At 41.7% G+C, this 18,928-nt stretch overlaps 1 protein-coding gene across 1 annotated transcript in view; it reads left to right on the top strand.

Moving 5' to 3' along the window:
* The first annotated feature begins 4,083 nt into the window (after positions 1–4,083).
* Positions 4,084–18,928, top strand: part of LOC143283222 (transcription factor SOX-10-like) — a 45,280-nt gene continuing 30,435 nt past the window's right edge. The window contains exon 1 of the mRNA XM_076589401.1: positions 4,084–5,091. Within this exon, the coding sequence (XP_076445516.1) occupies positions 4,652–5,091 (440 nt within the window). The 5' untranslated portion in view covers positions 4,084–4,651. The remainder of the gene's footprint in view (positions 5,092–18,928) is intronic.

Raw genomic sequence — 18,928 nt, forward strand, 5'->3', positions numbered from 1 at the left:
ATGGGGAAGTAAAGAACGAGACGAGAGAGAGAGAAGGGGGGGGGTGAGGGCGAATTTTTTTTCAAGAGGGTAGTGGAATAAGTAATTACTTTTTTACGTTCAGACCTCTTTCAAAAAAGAAAAGAAAAAAACAATCCCTAAAGAGTTCACAACGACACATACACACACATATACATGTGTGTATATATATATATATATATACATATATGTGTGTGTGTTTGTGTGTATGTGTGTAATACATAAACTAAAAGAAATACATACAAATAAAGAAAGAGGGAGATCTATTATATGTGGGAGAAGAGAAAGTATAACTTTCGTTAATGCTGGATCATTATCAGTACATCTTTGGATACAGTGGTGTCAAACTAAACTTGGGGGAAAAAAACACAGAGAGAGAGTAACTTGTCGAACTGTATGAGTATGAAAAATGGCCATTTAAATATAAGGTCTGGATATCTTCAAAGAGAAACATTAGAATGGTAACACACCAGTTTCGTCGTGAACAAAAGGTGAAATAAGACCTATACTGTGCACAGTAATGCAAACTGGTTTCCAATATATAAAACACACACACACACACACACACACACACACACACACACACACACACACACACACACACACACACACACACACACACACATATATATATATATATAAACGTTTATGATTGTGCGTTTATCGACAATCTCTATGCAACTATGCACAATCGAAAGACAGTTCAACAGTTCTTGGAATGCTAGATTTTCCAGTGTTGTTTAAAACAACAACAACAACGCAGATTCAACAAAATTGAATATTCGGTTTTGATTAAGCTTCTGTTTTCATATCTAAACGTCTGAGGCATAAATCTGTCTAGCTATGATATGTGTCTGTGTATCTCTCCATGTTTCTGTATATATATATGTGTGTGTGTATCTTTACATCTATCTATCGATCAATGTATTATTGTAGTAACAGTAACACAGACACAAGCACAGACACAGAGTCTGCCCTACATTTCTACAGCTTTTTGAGCATCGTTCGCCGTTCGTTTGCCGAATCAACTCGCGTAGTCTGTTAGTGCAGACTGTATGATGAAACGCCACTTCATCAACAATGCGGCCCATTATGTATCGTATGTTTTGGGCTCCTTGCAGATTGTTCATTCTCATCAGATGAGGTTACTTGCAAAGAGGGTGAGTGGCTGGGGTTGGGAAGGTAGGGGCAGAATGGAGGGTTGGGGGGGGGGGGGGTGTTGTAGGGCAAGGAGAGTGGCGGAACAGGGTGAACAAGGAAAATGTGTATAGAATTTGTGTACAGAGAGATGTGTGTTCACATGTCCCACATTATACACATTACACACACACACACACACACACACAAACAAACAAACAAACAAACAAACAACACACACACACACACACACACACACACACACACACACACACACACACACACACACAAGGAAAATTCAAAATTTGCCATACAGAGAAATGTCCGTGAAGTTTTTATTTTTTTTTTTTTATATATCATTGAAATAAAGTGTTACGCACACACACACACACACACACACACACACACACACACACACACACACACACACACACACACACACACACAACCACGACGACCACCACCATCATAATTATCATTCCACAGTTCACTACACCAGGAAATAGTTGCAAATGTTTCATGGGTTTGTTTTCCTCACAGCAAAACTGTGGCAATTCAGGGACACATTTTTCTCCCCCACCCTCACCCCCCACTCCACCCTACCCCTCCTCCTCCCATTTACTGCACTGAAAATACCCCTGTGCTATATTTTCCAACCAAAAAAAATTTCAAAGTGGAATATATATTGTAGTTTGCAGTGACATATGTTATAGCAGTTGTGATTACATTAAGGCCTTTTGTGCGAACGCAGTGACGCCTCCTTGAGCTACTGATACTGATACTGATACCTTTCTTCATGTATACACAGTTGATTTACTTTAAAGTTATTTCGGTTTTCCGAGGAATACGATTTAGGCTTATGTCAAACCAAACAACTGATATTCAAACTCATAATGTGAGCTTTGGATCCCTGCAGAATCTCAATATGGTTTTCGATGATAATTATTAATTTTTCAAAGTTATAAAACTGGATGCAAGCCTCAATGCAAGATTGTGATATGTTCTGGTAGTGAACAAAGGGACGTGTGTGAGTACTATTTGTACTTTGCATATAATAAAGGATAATCTCTTCATTGTTTCCACAGTTTGCTTTTGTCTCTTTTTTTCTTTTGTTTTCCCGTGTGTGTGTGTGTGTGTGTGTGTGTGTGTGTGTGTGTGTGTGTGTCTTGTTGTTGTTTTTTATTATCAGAATCGCCAATTCAGTTGAAGATGTTGTGAATTTCAACCGATTCATCTCTTTGTTTTCTGTTTTTCAATTGAGCTGAAGAAAGATATTTCAATCTTAGTTCGTATAATGTGTGTTTGACGTTCATTCAGTATTTCAGTTTCTTTCCTTTCAACTCTTTTCAAGTGCAGTCGCTATTTGGGTAACCATGTTCTGGGTTTGTGTCCGGTCGACAACGATTGAAAAACGTTTCCGTGTGCATCATTAATCAACGATCTATTCATGCCCCATGATCCATTTAGCTGTAGACTGGTTGACTGTTCTGTGCACATGTTTCCTTTTAGTTAAACGTCACGGGTCCGAAATTATGTTTTATTTTATCATTTTCGTCTGGGTTTTTTTCTTTGTTCTTTAGTGTGTGTGTGTGTGTGTGTGTGTGTGTGTGTTTCAATGGGAGGGCCTCGGGGGTTCCTTCCTTTTTCTGCTCTCGAAAATGGTACGCTTCAGTTAAAACTGTAAACATGTACCATTGCTTATATAGTCAAAATACAAACTGAAAGAAGATCTGACTTCAAAAGATACTTCCGTTGCATTTTTTTTTGTCCATTCGATCATGTGCTCCCCGCCAGTCTTTCAAGTTTTTCTGTCTTTCTTTTTTTCTTTGTTGTTGTTTGTTTGTTTGCCCTATCTTCGAAGCTTTACTAAACAACTATGGTGTCGGAAATGGCAGAACTATTTCTACAAGCACTACTGATTAGTAATGATAGTACATCGTATTTCTTCAATGATTTTGAAAGCGTTGTTGTTTTGTTGAAACTACAGAAAAAGAGAGAGGGGGCGATGGTAACAGATAAGCAGCGAACATGCTTTTTCTTCTTCTTTTTTTCTTTTTTTTTTACACCCAGCCCTCGACCTAAGGAGAGAGAGAGAGATCCTCTTCTTTAGTTCGTAGAGATCTGGCAGTTTTGACCATTCTGCATTTTGTTTTTAACACGACACTTGTGTTTCATCGACAGAATCACGATCTCCAATTCGTTTTGTTGTTGTTGTTGTTGTTTGGTTGTTGTTGTTGTCTTACTAAGTGAGTTATTTTTGCATTGTTGACTTCGGAAGTTGTAAGCTAGGCCGATTTCTTACTCAATCGTGGAATAAGAAGAAGAGAGAGAGAGAAAAAAAAAGCGTAGCGATGAGTTCCAAGAAAAGAACAGCCCAAGTCAGTGTGTTTCAACCATTGCACATGTGCAGCCACTGCAGTGTAAAACAGCACAGTTGTCCGTCAGCGGAGCGTAGCGCCTGCACTGAGCCGTCCGCACGGTCCCTCCCCCCCAACCCCCATCCCCCACCCCGCCCTGCCTGCCTGCCTGCCTGCCTCACTGATGATGTTGGTTGGCCAGTGATTAAAACGTAAGGTTACCCTCACTGCGCTTTGATCTCTCCCCCCCCCCCCCTCCCCTTCCCCTCCTCTCCTCTCCCCTTCCCTCCTCACCCCTCCCCTGCTCTGCACCGTCAGTGGATAGTGTTGTGGCCACACGATTGTTAGTCGTCCCACTCTGCTCCTCTCACCATCCACCCACCCCCACCCACCCCCAGGCCTGAGGAAAGGGGGTCAAATATGACGGTGAGGCCCCCCCACACGACCACCTCACCAACCCTGATTGGCTCTGCCCGTGTACCGGAGGGCGGAGTTAGGCCTGCCCATTTTGGACGAGAACCACCCAGCAGCCAGCGTGTGAGCGGCTTGTGAGCCGGTGGTTGGAGTAATTCATTACGGGAGCCGCTTCTCCTCGCCCTGTCACTTTTGGCGCGCTCTTGATTCCTTCAGACAGTGAGCGAGTTTTTGCAGCAGTGGCGGTGCTGGGTCGGAGTTGTGACACTTGTCTGTCGGTTTGTTCCACCGTGTGCACCCGTGCACGCTTCACTGCCCGGACTGCGACTTGTGTGCGCTGGTCCGTAGTTGTAGGCCTGCCCGTGTTTGTCGGACTTGAGAAAGGTTGCAGGATTTATGCTTTCGTTTTACACTTTTTTTTTCCTGTTTGTTTGTGTGTGAGTGTGTGGGAACTGGAACGACGCTCAGATTCAACTTGGGTTGTTTTTTTCTTCGTCTTTTCTTTCTCCATACCAGTTGCTGGACGAAACCAATGTTGTCATCAGGAACGCTTTGTTTACAGTTTGTGTGACAGTTGGGAAAAGTCTTGCTGACAGCAGGATCTTGTTTTTTTGTCAGACTCGCAATATTTCACGCGCTACGAGTTGCCTGGCGCGTGCTTTGGCACTCCATTCATCAAGACTGAAAATATATTTTTACTTAAAAAAGAAGAAAACGACGTGAAAATGAGTGACAGAGAGGGTTCCCACTCCCCGCTGTCTGGCTCCCCCTCCCCTCTCAACCTGGACAATTCCAGCCTGCATCCACAGCAGCAGCAGCAACAACAACAACAGCAGCAACAACCTATGCTGTCCCCCAACAACAACTCCCCAGCCTCATCCGCGGTCACCATGGCCGGCAGCAGTGGCGGGGGAGGGGGAGGAGACCTGAACGACCCGTTCAGCCAGCAGATTCAGGAGGCCGTGTCCCACGTGCTGGATGGCTACGACTGGTCGCTGGTGACGACGCCGTCTCGGAACCAGAACGGGGAGAAGAGGAAGCCGCACATCAAGCGGCCCATGAACGCCTTCATGGTGTGGGCCCAGGCTGCCCGCCGCAAGCTGGCTGACCAGTACCCCCACCTGCACAACGCCGAGCTCAGCAAGACCCTCGGCAAGCTCTGGAGGTGAGTCCTGAAGGCTTGGAAGGCTTCGTGTCCGTCCGTGTCGTGTGTCTGTAGGGCTGGTTGGTCACTACCAACTGTTGGCCCTGTGTGTGTGTGTGTGTGTGTGTGTGTGTCTGTCTGTCTGTCTGTCTGTCTGTCTGTGTGTGTTTATATCGTTTCTGAATGTGTGTCATGCGTGTGGCAAAATCTTGTTTTCCTGAGTTGGTTTAAACAAATCTTTCTTCAGAAAACATACTGTACATATACAGACAAACAGCAAAGTAGCACCATGCTAACATCTTAAACCGTGAACTGTACATGTACAGACAAACAGCAAAGTAACACGATGCTAACATCTTAAACTGTGAACTGTACATATACAAACAGCAAAGTAACACCATGCTAACATCTTAAACCGTGAACTGTACATGTACAGACAAACAGCAAAGTAAAACCATGCTAACATCTTAAACCGTGAACTGTACATATACAGACAAACAGCAAAGTAACACCATGCTAACATCTTAAACCGTGAACTGTACATGTACAGACAAACAGCAAAGTAGTAACATGCTAACATCTTAAACCGTGAACTGTACATATACAAACAGCAAAGTAGTAACATGCTAACATCTTAAACCGTGAACTGTACATATACAGACAAACAGCAAAGTAGCACCACGCTAAATATCTTACGTCGTGAGTTGTGTAGATGCATGCATCTGTTTGAATTGTTTTGTCAATGTGCAGATGTGCGTTTTGTTTGTTTTGGCGTTTTCCCGGATTCTGAATGTCAGATGTCAGTATAGGTCGGTGTATGTTGTGAACATGTATATCAGATGTGATGGCACATCTCTTTAACAGTTTTTTTTTCTGCATCTGTACATGTAGTTTACAAACGTTCTGAAGTGTATAAAGCTTTTTCGGAAATTGTTGTATTTCCTGAAGTGAAGTCGTGGAAGTCCTTCACAAAGACAAGCACTCAACCTTCTTCCTTGTTTTCGAGTTTATCCGACAAAGTGAATCTTTTGTCCTGTTTAATCTGAATGGGAAAGAAGAGATCGAGTACTGTGTGTAAAATAACTTATTCTGCCATATGCACGGCGTAGTTTTGCAATATTCAGTGAAAAGCCTCTTTATGTCAGTTCCTTGACATACATTCGCTTTGCTGGTTTGTCGAAAATTAGTGAACATCTTACTTTTTAATCAAGCTGGTTTACCAATTTAGGTTCTACGGAAGTCCACATTTCTTCCGGAAAACTGCTATAATTCTGATTTTGAAAGCTGTGCTCAATTAAATAAATAAAATAATAAATCGCCATACCGTTCAGCGGTACTGAGGAATATAAAGAATTTTAATTTTACACACCGTTTGATAGTCTTCATATTTCGTAAAGAGTAGTTTTCAGCAAGTTACTGATCTGTGGTATACAGTGTAATAGATAGAACGGTCAATATGTATGAATTTTTTGACAACAGGGGAAAACGTGTATATCACTAAGACAGACGTGCTGAGAAAAAAAAACCCAAAAAAGTTGGTGTAAACAAATGTTTCGTTCATTGATCCTTCTTCCAAGGTCGGATCAGACGTTAGCGATTTTGTCTCCTGTCAGACTATTTCTCTCCCTCCCTGCCCACTCTCTCTCCCTTTCCTATGCACACTGACCAACATAAGCCAGCCACCCTCAAAACACCTACACACCCCCCTCACACACTGGCAAGCGTTCCCCTTTAACACACACAGGGTTATTATTAACCTGGATCTATGATCATGCATCAAAAAAAAAATGCACATGGGCATCAAGCATGCACTTTGATCAACATTTTCAGGCTGCTTGCACATAATGGCATGGGTGTGTCACACCTTTTATCTCTTGTGCCTTTCCACTGACAATTAAATGAAACTGAGCAGGTTTCAGCAGTTCTCCCTGCACTCAGTCCACGCACAGCACGAGAGTGTTGTGACGGCTTGTCAGAGGGCTTCTGTCAGAGTTTTCCGTCACTTTTACAGCTAAGCGAGTGTCAAGTTTCAAGACGAATCGCCTCTCACGGCTTCCTTTTTTTCTTCCTTTTTTTTCCCCCCAAGTCAGTGACTTTTGCTTCGGGAGGAGACGTCACGAGGTGTCCTGTTTCGTGGTCTTCGTTTGTTTCATAAAGCAGTGTGGTTAAGATCCCCCCCCCCCCTCTGTGTGTGTGTGTGTGTGTGTGTGTGTAGAAAGGGTTGTCATTAACGTTTTGATTTATGATTTGTATTCAGACTTCCATTTAACAACACAAGTTATTATAGCGACAAGAACAGCAAATCAATTAAGAACACCACCACTATTGATTGTAATAATAATGAGAATAAAGAAAATCATAATGATTATGATATCAGTCATTTATATTCTGATGATGATATGATATTATGCTGATAAATACTCGGATGACTGCAGCACTGGCAGAATCTCCTGGTCGGAAATACTGATGATAGGGAGGGCTATTTCTTTACGTTGGACTCATGATGTGTCAGTATGCACAAACCTAGTAAGAGTCGTACGAATAATGATATGGCATGAACACCATCTCTTGCAGCTTGCCCTTTTCCTCCCCAGCGTTCCCCCCCCCTCCTCCCACGCCCCCACCCCCTCCTCCCCTCCTCTCCCTCAACACTTTTTTCATTTCAAACACAGGGGTAATGGACCACAGACCTCATTTGACACGATGGATTGGAGCACTAAAGGTGTAATCACTCGGCCTGTTAGGGTTTTATTATTGTGTGCCCTTTTTAAAACTTGTTTATTGCCCTCAGCCGACCGTAAAGAGAGAGAGAGAGAGAGAGAGTGTGTGTGTGTGTGTGTGCGTATGCGCTTGAGCATTTGTATACATGTATGTGTTTGCACTGAACAAGGAAAAAGTGGTTCACACGGGTGGAGTAAGGTTGAAGAGGGTGTGGATGGAGCCATAGCAAATTATTATTGGTGCTATGTTTAGGATTCGGGGGGAAGGGGGGGTGGCGGGGAGGGGGTGCTTCCGTAGCGGGATATCCGACCCTATCTTAGAGACATCAGTTGTATGTTTGCAGGCTTAGACCAATCGCTTGCAGCAGTCCTGTGCCACTTGTTTGACAAACCGCCGATAAGGTACAGACTCGCTGACTGATAGCCTCTTGATATTTGAGCGATTAGGACGGGGTGTTTATTTGGGCAGATCGGATGCAGCCCGGTTTGTTTGCTTTATCAATTTTTCACGTATCTTTTATGGAGTGGGGGAGGGGACGTTTAGCGTGGTGGTGGGGGGGGGGGGAGCAGGTTATCGATGGCGTTTGTACTGAAGATAGAATCGGGCGATAGATAGAAACGGATGTTTTATTTGTATCGCCACGAGATAGGTTTTTTTTAATTTGTTTAGGTTAAAGGCGCATGCACGGTTGGTATTGCTCGTCGTGATGAATTTGGGGGATATATTTTGGCCAATGTGTATGTGTGTGTGTGTGTCTGTGTGGAGACACAGAGAGGTGTGTGAGTGTGTGTGTGTGTAGACAGAGAAAGGTGTGAGAGTGTGTGTGTGTGTGTGTGTGTAGACAGAGAAAGGTGAGTGTGTGTGTGTAGAGACAGGTGTGTGTGTGTGTGTGTGTGTGTGTGTGTGTGTGTGTGTGTGTGTGTGTGTGTGTGTGTGTGTGTACTTTTGGTTTGACCTTCGGTTGTGTGTTACTTCTGGACTAAGATGATATCGGACATAATTCTGATTTAAGAAAACAAATAGATTAATCAAAAACAACAACAAAAAAACCAAAAAACGGTCATAATAAAACATCAAACGAGTAGGTCGTCTTAAAACGCCCCAGGATACTACTGCATGTTAACAAAATCAGCGATGCATTCATTAAACTGGTAGCAACAATTTTCGGCAACAGTAATTTGAGGTGTGTTTTTTTTTTTAAAGTCGGCTTTGCGACTTTGCAGACATGAGCTGTTTGTTAACACTGTGCTTTCTACATGTGTTTTTGAACAGTGCTGTTGCTGTAAATGTCTCAGTTCCTTTTCTTTTCATTCTTTTTTTAGAATCTCCTCTTCTTGTTGGTGTATGTTATCATGATTATCATATTTACAGGCCGTGTTTAGTTGTTGTTGTTTTTTAACCAATAAAGTTACGATTGCAGGATAATTTAAAATGTTATTTGTGGTAATCAGTTGTGGTCCGTGTATTGCGACAATGGTACAATAGTACGGAAGTTGAGCGTGTTGCTCAACGTTCTCGGTTTTTTTGTGGTTTTTGTTGTTGGTGTTGTTTTTGTTTTATTATTTTGTTTTTGTTTTGTTTTGTCGTTGTTGTTGTTTTTCTTGTCATGCTTGTTTTTATTTTGATGGAAAGATATTCACAGGAAAGTCCCTATAAGCCGGTTTTTTGTTGTTGTTGTTGTCTGTTTGGGTTGTTGTGTTTTTTTTTAGGGGGGAGGGGGTGCGGGGGGGTTGTTTGTTTTTTTTTCCCCAAAACTGTTGTTTTAGAGAAAGCGAAATATAAGAATCAGGGGGGTGGGCAGAGGAAGGCACCACTTATCCGCCAATTCAGAATAACAAATTCTATTGAGACGCGCGCGCGCATACACACACACACACACACACACACACACACACACACACACACACACACACACACACACAGAGCCTACAGAATGTAATCACTTCAGCCAGATCTGACGCCAGGCACTCGACAAGGACAGCACGAAGAGGATGGGGAGGGAAAGGCCAGGAGAGGGACAGAGATGGTATCGACACAACTAATCCTCACAGACACTTGAGGACGCTTCAACAGCCGGATATGTGTCGATGTCAGTAAAACCCATCAGTCTTTCGCTCTACGCAGTTTATATGTATGTCTGTCTGTGTGTGGATATATATATATATATATATATATATATACACACACACACACACACACACACATATATATATATATATATATATATATATATATATATATATATATATAGACACACAATATACATACACGACTGGCTGTTAAGAGGGAACGCAGTGTAATGTACAATCTCTGTGCTGGTACAGACAAAGAAACATAAACAAAATGATATACAAATAGAGTTACCACCAATAACATTCATTAATAATAACGATGATGATAACAAGGAGAGAGAGAGGGGGGGGGGGGGTAATAAGATAATGACAGTAATGATATAATAATGATGACAACAGCAATAATAATAATGATGATGATGATAATGTACCAGTAATGATAACGGTGATAATAACAATGGGGGTAATAAAATGATAATAATAATAATAATGATGATGATGTAATAATATGATAAAAATGATGATGATGATGATGATAATAATTACAATAATAATAAGAAGAAGAGCCAATGTCCATCAGGTTATGAAGATTAGTTCAGTAATACGTGGAAGGATGAAAGGAAATGCAAAACCAGATGAAAGGAAAGTCGACAGCACTGTTATTTCATCTTTAATTGAAGGGGAGTTATTTTTCCTTTTGGCTTCTGCGCCAACCAGCCATGTTGACTGTCTCGCATGGAGATGCGTTTTCATAGACCGAGATTTTCAGCCATGCAGTTATTCTTTGTGTTACATATCTATCTGTCTATCTGTCTGTCTATCTATCCATCTATCTACGTGTGTGTATGTATGTGTATATATATATATATATATATATATATTTGTGTGTGTGTGTGTGTGTGTCTGTGTGTAAAGTAATAGGTAAGAAGAAGAAAAAGAAGAGAGAAAGAAAGATGAACAACAGTCACTGTAACTAAAATTTAAAAACAGCTCCATGGGAGAAGATAGTTGGACTGAGAAACCACAAAAAAGTCAAAATACAACAAAATCCCAAACAATCAACGACAACAAAAACAATATAAAGACCGTAAGTTCTAGCTTAATTGAAACAACTGGTTCCTTTGGGCATGAAGATTGTGTGTGTCATGTGTGCATGGGAAACTTCATACGACAACAAAAATAATATAAAGACCTTAAGTTCTAACTTAATTGAAACAACTAATTCCTTTGGGCATGAAGATTGTGTGTTTTATGTGTGCATGGGAAACTTCTTGTCCGTCTGTCTGGGAAGTCGGTGCAAGAGTCGAGAAGAGTTCAGCGTGTCTGTTTATTAGCTGAAGCAAAAGACCCGGTATACCCACATACGTGGGGTCTTTCGTACCAGTTTGTATAACGTGGGAACAGGGTGGGGAATAAAGGGGGGAGGGAGGTGGTATGGGTGGATAAAGAGAACTGGGAGTTGAGCCCCTTTGAGAAAAAAACCCATCGACTTGGGGGCATACTGCAGGCAGGCAGGCAGGCACGGGAGGTTGTCGTGGGTCTTTTTATGGGGGACACGGCTTAATCCCCTCCATTTGTCACTGGTTGCCAAGGTTCGCCATGGCCCTGCATGTCGCTGCTGTTAACTTCAAATCTCTCTGGCTGTCTTGTCTTGTCATGTCTTGTGTTGTCTGTCTGTCTGTCTCCTGTCTCTGTTTCTCTCAGGTTTGTAGTCTGTGTTTGTTGTTTTTACGTGTGGTGTGGTGTGTGTGTGTGTGTGTGTGTGTGTGTGTGTGTGATCGTGCGCGCACGCGTGTGACAGAGATTAACTGGCTTAATGCTCTTTGTATTTAAAACTTGTTTCTCTGCCTCTGCTTTATGAATTTTAAATCGGGCATATACATCATATATATATATATATATATATATATATTGTGTATTTCTCCTTAACGAGTCTCTCTGTCTCTCTCTGCATAACTGCCTAGCTCTCAGTCTGTCTGTCTCTCTGCTTTCAACTGTGATAAACAAAACAACGATATTTTTCATTCACATTTTGAACATGCCGATTTCGCAGGATAAAAACGATGATGACAGTTTGATATATAAACAAATTTTAATCTGCACACATCGTGCCCGATTGTTCACATCAAAATACAAGAAGGGGTGGACAACAAGGTAACTTACAACAGATGATAATTTCAAACTGGCCCCTTCCAAAACCGCTACCGTCAGGCTTGCAAGATTTAACAGCCACCAGACATAACAGACACGCAGACGGAACAGAAGGAAAAAGACGTATAGGTTTGCAGACGTTGGACGTTACGTCAGCGGAATGTCGCATGAAAGGAGCGACGTCAGGAGATGAGTGACGTAGTTCCCTCGCCTAAAGGGGTCAGAGGGAAGGGACAATGACCGGCGGTCAGCAGTAGTGGCTGGTGGAGGAGACTGGACGTCGTCTCATTGGTCACCTTTGACACGCGGAATGAAGTCATTAGTCTTCTGCGAAACCCCTACAGGCCAGCAGTCGTGTGTTATAATATGTATCGGCGCGTTTCTGTAGCAAGATGTTGATACATTTAGGATACTCCATTGGTCGGAGCGAGAGATTTTTATCAGCTGTGACTGAACGGGCTTGGTTGCTTATCCGTTGTTGGACGAGGTTTCCGTTTAATCTGTCTCTGCCTTTCGACCTCCCTTCCTCCCCCCCCACCTCTGTCTCGCTTGTCGTGTACGTCTCTCTCTACTGTGTGTGGCGGTACTGTTGTGGACTCGTTATTGACAAATGAGCGAATCTATCCAATGTACAGTCAAATATATGACGTGCAGAATTAAAGCTGACGATTCAGTGAGAATCAACATAACTGAGAACATAAAAAAAATAGGCAACGATAAACGCTTCGCATCGGTTTAAACAAAAAAGAGAGGTTAACAAGATAAACTATCAACAAAAACAGATTTTTTTTCAATATTTGTTTTCATTTGTTAAGAATACAAACAAAAAGACCAGCAGTACGTAGGAGATTAACAAACAGGATCCAAACAAGTAAAAAGTTTTCGTTCACTTATTTCATAGCCAACACAAAGAAAAGTGCCTGCGAACAAAGGAATCGAGACAAAAGGGCGGGGGTAATCTTCAATAGACACACACACAAAGACCCATTATTGTATCCACGACAATCGGTTTCAGGTAAAGATGCAAAGAACAACTGCCCGCTTATGTTCTTTTCAATCAGTCATTCTGGTGGCGGACATCTCCACATATAGGCTGGATCATCTTTTCTTCCTCTTCTCTTTTATGGTATGAAAGTCCCAGTCTGATTTGGGGGAGGGGTGTGGGGGTGGAGGTAAAAAGGTCTTGTGTATGTTATCACAAGTAAAAGTCACGCTGTTGTATGTGTCGCTGCACATGACGCATTTTGCTGAAGAATTTTGGTTGCGACTTTTACAACGTTGTTGCTGTTGTTTGTTTGTTTGTTTGTTTGTAACCTCAGCCAGTCTATTTTTGACTGCCAGTCATGTATTTATTCCAGTATGTGTTCTTCGTGCCTCGATACGTGTACATCTCGTGTATTATTGTGTTTTCTGTTTGAAAAGGTGATTTCTTTCCCTCGCTGTGTACTGTACACTCAGCGCCTTTCATGCAGAGATTTTGCTCGCGTTACTAGTTTGTTTGAATTCGCGTGGTAAATCGATTAATTAGTATCATTATTATTATCATCACCATCGTGTTATTGTTGTTTGTGGCGTTGTTGCGTGTTATGTAAATAATTAATTCGTTTGATAAAGTTGAGATGTTTACGCTTCTTCCCAGCACATTTTGCATGAATGGTCCATATCCTGTAATGCTGGTCATGAGTCATGATAATAACACAGTGTGATTAATACTAGTCCCTTCCCCTCTATCTCTGTTCCCGGTCTCCTCCACAGGCACACAGAAAATGTTTTTGTATGTTTTGTTTTTTTTTCATTAAAAAAGTCACTTAGCACTCTCGTTAATCTACCATCCATCTGCCACCAGTAGTTTCCGTGATGATTAAAATGACAACAGAAGAATCAGCAGCAGCAAAAATGATGATGATAATGATAATGATGATCATAATACAGCAGCTATTATTCCTAAAACAAATGAGACAATAGCAGAATCAGCAACAGCAAAAATGATGATGATTATGATGTTCATAATGTTGATGATGACGACAATAAAACTTCACTGAACTGATTTATCTCGCTGCATCAGCCCCGTCCCTCTTGTACACTGTATAAACAGAGTTTTGCGACCACTTGACTGTCAGACTGACTGCATGGTGATGATGATGATGATGATGATGATGAGTCGTCCTCGCGTGGTTTTTACTCAGTCTGTGGCACATCTCTGGGACCAAGGGCAATCGGAAGCCGCTTGTTGAGGAGAGCTGGAGGGGAAATGGGTGGGGCAGCACGCATTGTTGTCAAATGACAAGATGAAGGGAATGGCGCGAGTGCATGGGATATTTACCATCAGAGAAGCCAGAGAGAGAAAGAGAGAGAGAGTGATATTCAAGTTCCGCGTCGGTGGCACGAGTCACTTGAATCGTATCACGATGGACCGCGACGAAAGAGAAGAATTGGTTTTGTGGATATCGCCGATTCGTAGAATTTATTGGGCGAGTTATTTATCTGTTAAATTCTTTTATGATAATTTATGTATGTTGCAGTTTGTATAGGTTTAGCAAGTCACAGCAATAATTGCGCCAATGAAAATTTGAATGCTGTTAGTGAGTGTCGATGGTTCTGTCATTGTTTCTATTAAATCATTGGTCGTATTTTCTGCCCATCTGAGTTTCCATGTGACGATATTGCTATTATCAAAGTTTATGACTGGCGATATCCTCACCTGGAAAGTCCGTGCCATAAAATGATTTCATCATTTCTGTCGCCCTTTTGATTTTTTTGATTTTGATTTTGATTTTTTTTTTTTTTTTTTTTTTAGAAACTGCTATACCTTGTGTTTCTTCGTGTGGAGATCACGTTATATTATCAAGTGCCCCGAAAATATGTGAGTTGCTCATTGACAGTTTTAGTAGTAGATGTTTTTGACCCGGTGTTCGGTTGTCTGTGTGTGTGTGTGTGTGTCCGTGTCTGTGTGTCCGTGGTAAACTTTAACATTGACATTTTCTCTGCAAATACTTTGTCAGTTGACACCAAATTTGGCATAAAAATAGGAAAAATTCAGTTCTTTCCAGTCATCTTGTTTAAAACAACTTTGCACCTCTGGGATGGGCACAAAAAATAAAAAGAAGCCTAATTATATGCAAGCTGCATTTACTGTTATATTTATATTTTTTGTATTCTCTAAACTTGGCACTTTGACCTCTTATTCTGACACAACAACAAGAGGAGTCATTATTATCATTTTTTGTTCAAACAGGAACTTCTTTTGCTAAGCATGGAATTTTTATTTATTTTGCAAACGTTTTGGTGCAGATAGTAAAAAGGGAAATTTCTCTGTAATTAATGCTACGGGACTTAATTTATCACAAGTGAGTCTTGAAGGCCTTGCCTCTCTTGTTTATTTATATATTTTTACTAGAATGCTGTCATCCTTGGAAATCTGTGGCCCCGTGTATGCAGTATTCAGGCAGACAATGAACATCACAGTAAGGATGGCAGAACCGGTATTAGTTTTTAGCCATACTGATAGGTTGTAGACTTTGCCATAAAAAATACGTTTTTGATAATAAGTTTGATTCAAACCACATAAAAAAAAAGTATTTTTAAAACGAACAGAGGGGAATTTGAGAACAAAGCAAACAAGAGCAGCAAAACTGATTTTTTAAAAACTTTTTTGTAAATGTCTTATAGTCTAATGCTTTTTTTCTTTCTTAAAATTATATTGTATCACGTTTTCTCTTGTCTCATATGCCAGTTATGTTGCCACAAGCAGAACATAAATAGACCACTTCCACCCTCTTCTTTATATTCGTTTGAAGGGTCGTGGACGTCTACACAGACTATGACCCAGTGAAGAGTGTTGCTTAAGATTTTTTTAAGTTGTACTTTTCCTATGCTGTGTACATTGATTATCAACATTTTAGAGTGATTTATATTCTTCTTCTCCTCGATAATCTCTCCACCACATACATAAACACCCCCTGTGTTACTGTGCTGAAGTGCGGTAAATAGTAAAACAATGAGAAATTTGGTCAGAACTTTTGTTGTTGTTGTTGGTGGTGTTGTTGTTGTTAACTGCATGAACAGCGAAACAAAGGGATAAGACATATACGGGAAAATGCCACACCACCCATCCCTGCCTCTCCGCCGACACCCTCCCCACCCCACCCCACCCACCCACCCTCCCAAAGAAACTGGGGAGACAAGATTGCCTGTAGGAGACTTGTGTGAATGACGACTTCAGAACAAGCCAAGTCGCCCAGCGGCAGACAACCCTGACCCGGGACACTGACAGATTTGTCGTTCCTCCTTCAGGCAGTGTAGTGGCACAGAAGCTTACTGTAAAGCTTTGATTGAATTTATTCGGCGGACACGTGGCTGGTCAGCAGAGGGGCGGGAACGAAAACCACATCCATGGCGGTGTCAAATAAAGTGGAGGGAGGGGGGGGGGAGGAGGGGGGAGGAGGTGTCTGAGCGGATGAGGGAGGAGGAGACTGTAATTTCACTTCTTTTTTTTTTTTAATGTTGTGTCAACCACAATACGTGAAGGCACAGAAATGTACAACTTAGCTTTAATGAGCACGTTGGGTTTACTGAGAAATGTTTATATTTATCAACAATCCTCAATGTAGAGAGTTTAGTCTTTTGGTTTAAACACATCTTTAATTGAAGGTGACGAAGTACGAAATACAATCATAGTATCATTCGTGAAACACACAGCGGCAATTTTTAGTCTTTATAAGAAAAAAAATGAATAAAAAATATATATAAAAAACCCAAAAAAATCTGATTTTCCTATACGATTCTTGCGGACGTTCAACGTTTTTACATTATCAGTTATAAATTTATCGTATATAATTCAGTTTTACAGTAAATTTATAATGCACTATACCTCATTATTACAATTTACAGGGTTTTTAAAAAAATTTATTTGAAAATATTATGTGCATGGTTTGGGGGTGTGGGCGGTGGAGCACAGAGGGGGACGGTGGGTGCAGAGAGAGACGTGGTAACTAGCTTAGTCCCAATCACCGCATTGATAATTCATCAATAACTCCACGCGTACTCCTCCGTGATTTGGACACTTGCACAGTATGGCAGAGTCGGGTTATACTTGGCTTACCACTAACCGACTGCTGTGGAAGTCGGACCGCAAATTCTCAGTCGGTGCCACCGATGAAGTTTTCTGTCCTAGTAATCATTGTCGCCCTTGTGTGCATGACATAACTCGATCGAGCAGTATGAGCCGAGCCCACAGAGTTCATGTACACACACTGACAAAGTCGAACTTTAAAAAAGAAACTAAAGCTCTTTTTCTGTTCCCGTTCTCAAGACACACACCCACACCATGCCTGACCTCGTCAATTAAAACAAACAAACAAACGAAAAAACAACTCAAAAAAGCTGTTGAACCAGTCCTGGAGATTGTGGAACCTTTTCAACGTGGATATTACACACAAAGCGACAATTGTGTTTTATCAATGCGTAAGGTGCGCGGTCTGCAACTTGGTCTGCCTCTTGACGGATGAAGAAATTCAACAACAAAAAAAGACACTTCAGGCCCTGCCAGAACAGTTCAGAGAGTTGTCTACGATCGTTCTGCTATGCCCGAGTTCGTGCTCCACGAATCAAAAACTGCAAAGCGTTCCCAGTCGATAGACAATAGCTTCGATTAATTCGAAGTCAAGTCGACGTATATCTCGTCATCCGAATCGGAAGGATTTGAGACGGTAGGATGAATGGATGGGGTAGAGGGAACGAGTGAGTGGGGGTGTCATTACACAGCACTGAGGGCTGTGGCCCTTTTTGGAACAATCACCAAATCTTATTCGTCTTTCGATTTGTTGTTCGTATGGTTACTGTTGTTGTTTTGCTCTCTCTCTCTCTCTCTCTCTCTCTCTCTCTCTCTCTCTCTCTCTCTCTCTCTCTCTCTCTTATTTTATTTCATTTTATCTTCTTAACACGTTTCCAAACTTCTTTGTGAACGGAAATTTGAATGTGGTGTGTATACATACGCAACGAATATCTGCATACAATATCGCTGTTGTTGTTGTTGCTGTTGTTAATATTATTGATATCGTTGTTGTATTTCGTATTAGTAGCACTTGTCATGCTGTCTGATGACATTTTAGTTTTTTTTTTCAATCGCAGTGATTATAAAATGTATTCCATGAACATACTGCAAACTGAAAAGCCCGTTTTGCCCCCGAAAACGGGAGTATAAAAATGGGAATGGGTTGGATGAAAACGGCCAAGCAGTAAAAGTTCATTCATATAAAGAGATATCACTCAAGTTTTAAAATCAAGTCCATGAACGAAAACTAAGAAGACGAAAAAGCGCCATGCGGGGCGGAAAGGTTTATCAAGCAAAGGGCCACAAAAACAACATAAGAAATAGCTGTGTTAACTTAAATTGACGCGATATGTCACTACTACCACTACTACTTCTACTACCACCACCACCACCACTACTACTACTACTACTACATATGATAATGATAATCGTCATCATAACGACAACAACGAGGAGGACAGAGACGGCTGTCACTTGCGAGCGCCTGATGTAATCTGCGTCGTTTCACAGTAAAAGAAAGCTCTCCACGCCACATTGTCCATCCGATACGCGATGTCCTGGCAGTGAAATAACACAGCCTGTCCAGTTCCTGTCCTCTGCCCGTCAACCCCCAGCTCGGAAACACGTGCCTCTCCACTTGAAGTGACCAGCCCCGAGTGACCACTTCCCGCCCGGGTTAACGATGTTTATGGAGATGGGGCCGTTGGACTAACAATTGGACAAGCTGACGTGAACCACACAAGCTTCAGGAGGAGGGAGCTACGATGCTGGGGACCTAAATCTTGACCATCTTGACCAACTTCTTCACATCAAAGCTAGACAAGGCAAGTCCACATCAAAAGGGGGCCGGCGATGTTTGGGA

The sequence above is a fragment of the Babylonia areolata genome, chromosome 1 (assembly GCF_041734735.1).
Source record: "Babylonia areolata isolate BAREFJ2019XMU chromosome 1, ASM4173473v1, whole genome shotgun sequence".
NCBI lineage: Eukaryota > Metazoa > Mollusca > Gastropoda > Neogastropoda > Buccinidae > Babylonia > Babylonia areolata.